Source organism: Oryzias melastigma, linkage group LG15, assembly GCF_002922805.2.
Source record: "Oryzias melastigma strain HK-1 linkage group LG15, ASM292280v2, whole genome shotgun sequence".
In the NCBI taxonomy this organism is placed as follows: domain Eukaryota; kingdom Metazoa; phylum Chordata; class Actinopteri; order Beloniformes; family Adrianichthyidae; genus Oryzias; species Oryzias melastigma.
In genome coordinates, this window is record NC_050526.1 from 6,118,962 (window position 1) to 6,126,224 (window position 7,263).

General features: G+C 34.4%; 2 protein-coding genes across 3 annotated transcripts in view; one reads left to right on the top strand and one right to left on the bottom strand.

Moving 5' to 3' along the window:
• eef1akmt2 (EEF1A lysine methyltransferase 2) overlaps window positions 1-2,026 on the bottom strand; it is a gene marked incomplete in the record, with an annotated part of 4,769 nt that extends 2,743 nt beyond the window's left edge. Inside the window, 4 exon segments of the mRNA XM_024297308.2 lie at window positions 676-783; window positions 1,059-1,173; window positions 1,291-1,356; window positions 1,851-2,026. Coding sequence (XP_024153076.1) covers window positions 676-783; window positions 1,059-1,173; window positions 1,291-1,356; window positions 1,851-1,960 — 399 coding nt within the window.
• abraxas2 (abraxas 2, BRISC complex subunit) overlaps window positions 1,897-7,263 on the top strand; it is a 7,994-nt gene continuing 2,627 nt past the window's right edge. The window contains exons 1-9 of one of the 2 annotated variants that reach the window (XM_024297305.2): window positions 1,897-2,146; window positions 3,443-3,533; window positions 3,703-3,739; window positions 4,112-4,178; window positions 4,323-4,513; window positions 5,908-6,030; window positions 6,493-6,577; window positions 6,662-6,776; window positions 6,921-7,154. In XM_024297305.2, the coding sequence (XP_024153073.1) occupies window positions 1,931-2,146; window positions 3,443-3,533; window positions 3,703-3,739; window positions 4,112-4,178; window positions 4,323-4,513; window positions 5,908-6,030; window positions 6,493-6,577; window positions 6,662-6,776; window positions 6,921-7,154 (1,159 nt within the window). In that variant the 5' untranslated portion in view covers window positions 1,897-1,930. The remainder of the gene's footprint in view (window positions 2,147-3,442; window positions 3,534-3,702; window positions 3,740-4,111; window positions 4,179-4,322; window positions 4,514-5,907; window positions 6,031-6,492; window positions 6,578-6,661; window positions 6,777-6,920; window positions 7,155-7,263) is intronic. The other variant, XM_024297307.2, reaches the window with a different exon arrangement.

The following is a 7,263-nucleotide window of genomic DNA, read 5'->3' on the forward strand; positions in this document are numbered from 1 at the left end:
CCCACTACACCTTACAGAAGAAGATGACACACTTTCAAAATCATAGATAAATTATATTACGCATTCACAAAAAGATTAATCTGACATTTCTGATTCAAAACTGTACTGATATTGTGCAAAAAAGGGAGGAATTTTGTGCTGAAAGAGTTTTGAAATACTTACAAGCTTGGCCAGATTAACAAGTTTTTCTCAATCATTGTGTTCTCTCAACACTTTCCCATATAGCAATGAAAACATTGAAAGGCATTACCTTATAATTATAACCCACTCAAGTATGAAACTGAGGTAAAAAAAAACTTAACTCATAGAGGAGTTCTGAAAAATGCCAAATATGGAGGCATATCTGCATCTGTGTTACTTGTAAAAGGACTATAAACAGATGTGCAACTTCTTTTATTTTTTTTCTTATCTGGTATCAGTTTTTAGTTGATAACTGTACCAGCTTAAATGAAATAGTATGAATGTTGTCAGCATTTTGAATAAGTGACAAAGAAAAGGAGTTAGAACATCCCATTTTGCTCATACGTATTTGTCCTAAAATACCCAAACATCTGAGAAACAACATCATAGTTTCATATCACACCAGATTCTTTTTTTAGATTTTAATGATAAACTACTCCTTTTTAAATAATTCTTACTAGTTTAAGTGGTTAAAGTAATAGAATATTAGCCCACCTTCACAGTGATATCAGTCAAACCTTCTGTTTGGAGAACATTTCTGGCCAGTTCTACAGACGCTGGAGAATAGTCCACACCAGTTAGATTCTTAAACCCATGTTTTGCCTGGATAAACACAAGTATGAAAGGAAAATCAAGTTTATTATTATTTTTTACATAATTAATTCACATAAAAAGAGTACAATAAATACAGCTGCAAATAAAAACTCATAAAAACCCCTTTACATACGTCATGTTATTTTATTTAAAATAGAAATAAAAAGTGAATGTAAGGGATCTTTTTTTATAAACTCCTTTTTTTCCCCCTGATATAAAATGAAATAAACTATACAGAAGAAAAAACATATTTTTTTTTGCTTTTGTACAATTTCTTTTCTCACCAGCTCAACCAAAAAGGCTCCGTTTCCAGTGCCAATGTCAAGAATGGCCGCGTTCTCTGGGATCTTTGCCGTCTCCATCCATCCCAGCACACGGTTCATGCTTTCTTCACCAAACCTTACAATAAAAAAAAGGTTTTTAAAAAAAAGATATTTGTGTCATTATTAGCATACATTTCAGAATTTTACAAATTGCTATTTGGTTAACAAGAATGAATGCTAATAATATTCTTACCATATCTCCCCTACATCTCCTATATCTTTGAATGTTTCAAGCTCTTTCTGATATACTTCCTCCCAGCTGTAAAAAAAATAAATAAATAGATAAATAAAAAATAAAAAGAGCAATTTGTGTAAGTTATAAAAACCCATTCAAGATAATAATAATTAAAAAAAACGTAAAAGTGCAAAGTCTGCATTTCAGATAAAATAAAAAAGAGAAATGCACACAAACAAATTATAATTTAATATTTTTGTAGTCAGTCTTGAAGTTTCAATCATATTTTTCACACGTGCACCAACTTAAGAGTTTGTTTATTTTAAATTACGGCTAAAGCTAACAGCTAAAATTTCACTTTTACATCACCAATTCACGTTGTCAATAAAAAAATGAAACAGTTTTAATACTGACATATAACACTGACATATGAAAACATCACTTGTAGTGTTAATAGGCTCACAACAGAGCGAAATCTCGCTTATTAACGTGTTGTATCCGTTAGCTTTCCGCTGGTCTTGTGTAGCTACAAGGTCCAAAATAGCAATTTTACATCTTACAATTCCAGTAACACTCACTAATCTTTCGTTCCAAGTTTTGACGTTTCAAAATCATTATCCGAGTATCTGTCTTCCTCGCAGTCCGAGGTATTTTCACAATGATTGGACCTTTCACCGGCCTCTTCCATGCTGCACGGGATCCTCCCAGGACACAGAGTGCCTTCATGTCCCAGAATACATTGCGACGCAAGAGCGTCCCTGCAACCGCAAGGGATTCTGGGATTGATAGAGATGTTTTCATCATGGCGGCATCTATTTCAGGTTATACTTTCAGTTCTGTGTGTTATCACAGTGCCAATAGCAACTCAGATCACGTAAGAACTCTATATATTTTCTCAAATTACTGTACTGTGATTGCTAAAGGGTGTGAAGTTAGGTGACGTCTTCAGATTTTTTGTATTTATATAAGTTTGCATTGTTTCCCGGTGTCATCATCCTGTTGCTAGTCAGCTAATATTGGTTCCGTCTATACACCGGCAAGTGTGCCTTGATTTAGTTTGTTAAAAAGACAAACATAAAGACGGAATTGTTAGTTTCAGAATACATACATGATCATAGTTTCAAACGTTTAAGATGTTCTTTATGTGGGCCAAAAAATATAAACAATTGATATACCGATACCTGGAATGTTATTGTCAAACTTTTATGCCCAGAAAATATCCTGGAGTTAGCTACCTAGCATGCTAGCATGTCAAGTGACTTCCGTGTCTGGTTTTGGTTTATTTGATAACTTTATTTGACTTTTTATTTTGTACGAATTTAGTTGTTAATACGCAAAAGAATACAGTAATGGCAAAGTTGTTAGAACTTTATGGAAATTATTACTCAAGTTTATATGTCGTGTTTTTCAACGGTAGATTAGCTTGTTAGCCACCTTATCCATTTCAGTTGGACTTAAAAAGTCTACAATATTTTTGTTGTGCTTGAAAGATTATCATCTTATTCATTTATAAATTATGAATAAATCTATAATGATCAGATGGCCAAAAAAGGACAAGAAAAACATTTGTTAGCTGAACAAATTCATGTGAATTGTAGTAGTGTTTGCATCTACCTTAACTTATGGAGCTTAGGCGTCAGCAGGGGCAAGTTACAGGTTTGACTACATTCTTAAAAGAAGGAAAAAGAGATAGGCTGGTAGATTTTTTTTTTTGTTTGCTTTTTATCTGCTGTTGTAAAGAAAACATTCACATTACGTGTATAAGTATTAACACCACAGTCTACGAGGAAAAAAAAAAACATTTTGTATCCAAATAAGACGAAGCTTAAATATCACTATGATAATTATGACAATCATTATGATATTTAAATTGTACATACTATCCAAATGTTTTAATTTATTTTAAATGTTGATTTTATGTTATTATCAGTCCTTTGAGGATTTTTGTGTTGTCATTTAAATTTTAAAACATGTAATTGTTTTACAGTTGCATGAAACTATTAAATATTATGTGCTTTTTGCTCTCCATTACAATACATGTCCAAATACCTTTGTTTACAGTTATCCTCCTATTTATTTAGTATTTTTCTTGCTGTTAATTTGAAACAGATTGTGAAATGCGCTGTCCTTTTAATTCACACGTGTTGATTTATGACTGTGTTTTTAACAGGAGGGCTTCCTATTAGGGGAAGTAAGGCAAGAAGAGACTGTCAGCATCAGTGACGCACAGATCAGCAGTTCAGAATTTGTACAGATTGTAGGTAAGTGCTCAAACAGACAGAACTTAAACCATTAATGCAAAAAGTTATTCAGTTGTCACAACTGGCACAGTTACAGTATAGAAATTCTATTTGTGTTTTTGAGTTATTTACATTCTAAAATTGGAGTATATCTTTATAACTAAACTTGTGGCCCCTTTTCTCCCACCAGAAATACATAACCATGAACCTTGTGCACAATTGTTTAGGTAAGCATTGAACTTCCAGCTTACTTTCTGCTATTGCTAACAGCTTTTTTTTTTTTTTATTGGTTTGGCTAATGTGCAAGCTACTGTTTTTACAAGTCTTGTAAAACTTTAGGATCAAAGTTTGACTGCAACAAAAAAATCTACATGTAAAATACTTGATTTTTGTGCTCAATTTAGATTTTGTTTACTAAAAATGTTAAGAATTGGTGAACCTTTATCAGATAACTTGTGTAGAAAGACAGGCTGGGTTAGTTTGACTATGAACAGTAGATGGCTCCATTTGACACAACTGTTATAGAGAAATATTGAGCCAGTGTATGAATAGAAAAAGTGTCTTATGTTTTGAACTCACTGGTTTCTTTTTTTCATCAGCTTTTATGACTACGCAGGTAAAATCAATGAAGAAAACCTCAACAACGTTCTTAAAGACAGACGAAAAGTGAGACATTCATTTTCTAGTGTTGTACTAACTGAGATTTTTGCTTTTGTCACCCGCTTTTGTACTCTTGCTAGACCAAAACTGAGTCATAAAATTCTGAAATAAGTATTTTTTTATTAAACATGCTATTCTTTGACTATCCAGAATGTCATTGGTTGGTACCGGTTCCGGAGGAACACCCAGCAACAGATGTCATTTAGGGAGCAGATAATCCACAAACAGTTGACTCAGCTGCTTGGTGTGCCAGACCTCGTCTTCCTTCTCTTCAGCTTCATCTCAACTGCCAACAGCTCCACCCATGCGCTGGAGTATGTGCTCTTCAGACCTAACCGCAGGTGATAACAGAGTGTTAACCAGCACAAACACACATACGCTCAATCATCGGGTTCTTTTGAAATATTGCCTTATCATTACGGTTACGTAATTGATGTCAAGGGATTGTAGAGTTTTTCCGTATTTTACTTAAAAGCATGTTTGTTTATTCACTCGCTCTCCTTGTTAAAACTGAATCTTAAGCTAAAATCTACTTTCTTTTTTAGTCATGCAAAAATAAATAGTTAATTATTCTGAAAGTACTTTCAAATTTGAAAAAAAAAATTATATTGACCTTTAGAAAATATGATCCCATTTCCTGGATGTGCTTTTTTATCTTTTAGAGCGAGCCTTGCCTCTAGATTTAAATCTTTCTTTACATACGTTTCTATTGCACAACGTTTATGAATGCATTAGACTGTAGTTCTTCCTGGAGAAAAAAACATTTTAAGTCTTTTCTACGCACTTCCTCTATTTAAAACGTAATCCTTTTTTTTGTTTTGCTTTAAAAGTTTTAGAAAAATACTGTCATGACATGCTTTAAGTTTAAGAAAATAAAAGCTCCAACAAATTGTAAAATTATTATAATTAACGTTGCTGTTAATATTATTGTATTTTAGAACAAAACGTGCTTCTCAAAAGTGATGGAGTTTGTCTGTTTACAGAAAAGATATTGATTAAATCATGGAATATTTGGTTTCTTAACTTCAATTCAATTTTACTTATATAGCCAAATTTTACAGCACAGTTGTCCAGTACAAAACCAAAAAATCAGCCTTAAAATATAAATAATAGCTGATTACTAAACTAAAATGGGCATCCCTGCCCTTAGACCCTCCTCAATGTGGAAAAACTCCTAAAAAAAAAAAGAAACCTCAGGGATGTCTCCATGAAGGAGGGATCCTCTCCCACGACAGACAAGCGATGTACTAGAACTGTTAAAGGAGTAAATAAAATGTTCTTGGGGGGGGGTCAAAATTCTGAACCTTTTATTGCTTAACTATGTAAAAGCTACGAAATACACTTAAAATATTGTCATTCAATGCTTCAAAAGATTTGTAGAGAGAAAAAAACTGATATTGTTTAATTTTTTTTATCTACAATGTTTATGTGAGATTCTTTTTTTTTATGTATTTTTTTTAATCAAAATAGTTTTACCCATAAAAAATGAAAGTATGTGATGCAAACAAATGTTTGTTTTTGTTTTTAAGAAGTGCTGCCTTCTATTTGACAGCTTTTTGCCTAACATTTTTCTGCTTCAATTGGTTTAATATTATCATTTTTCCATTTTAAAAAAGTGTTCAATCATTAATCTTGGAACTAATAATAATTAATTAATATATATATTTTTTTTAATATATATATATATATATATATATTTTAATATATGTCTGGTGCTAAGCAATCCTGTTTTCAGTAGGTACAACCAGAGGATTCAGCTCTCCATCCCAAATCTGGGCAACACAAGTCAGCAGGAATACAAAGTCTCCTCCGTACCCAACACCTCCCTCAACTATGCCAAGGTCATCAAAGAGCACGGGTAAGCTTTAGGCCGGTGGTCACATGCAGCCTCTGAATGGCTTCACAGCAGTCACCTGTTTTTACCCAGTTCTAAACTGCAGGTTCACCTTGAGGACTTAATCCGTTCAGCATCTTAGCAGCTTGCTTGAACTTAACCAGCAGGAGCGTCTCTGACGTGTTTTTATGTTCTCTGTGAGGCTTTGATTGCAAAACTTGAATTATATTTCGTGGTGTGCAGTACCATGAACAGGAAATGCTGCTATGTCTGTCTGTGAGGTAGTCTGGAGTAATATTCAACATTGTCTTGTTAGTATTAGCATAGATTTGCTAGTGGATAACTGATGAGAGAAGAGAAGCATGTGACAGTAAACTTGCATCTAAACTTAGACTCACTGTTGCTATTGGAAAAATTATGATGCTATTATTTTAGTATTTTGTTTGGTGTTCCGATGTTTTACTGAGTGGGTAATTATGTCCACAGGGCTGAGTTTTTTGACAAAGATGGTGTGATGAAGGATATTCGAACAATATTCCAAGTCTACGGTGCACTGCAAGACAAAGTCCAGGTAAACTGCATCAAAATATATTAGTAGATATAAAAAATGAAAAAAAATTAACATTTTAAAATGTTTGTCACCTTTTTTTTGTAGGCTGTGTGTGGGGATGTCGAACAAAGTGAGCGCGTCAAAGAAAAACTTCAAGAGGATGTTAACCAAGTCAAACAGCAAATTGCTCTCAGGAAACGCAAAACAGAGGAGGACAGAAGTAAGTTTCTTGTAGAGTCAATAAACTGCAAATAATGCAATCAAGTGGTAAAAGTTTCAGTTAAGTGATATGCAAAATTTGGTTTAAAACTGATATTGTTCCATCAGCAGAAACTCACACTTATCAACGTTTCTTGTTTGCCAGGACTTCAGGAATCTCAAATTGTAGACTCCACTTCAACTCCAGAGGTATCCACAAAACCTTCTGAGACTTCCTTCATGTCCAGGATAACTTTCCAAACGCCGTCTGCCCCGGAGCGACCCAGTACCTCACCAAACCCCCCCTCCTACACTGACCTCTTATCCCAAGGCGACAATCTGCTCTCCTCTTCCTCCACTCCCACCAATGCTGCTCTGTTGCCCCGGCCTCAAGCTGTGGGTTCGCCGGGACACCCCACTCCGGTCTCGCTCGCGACGGGCCTCGGTCTCGGTATGCCCCTAAGCCTCGGCGCCAACCCCGTGAACACTCCAATCACCCCTTACCTTGG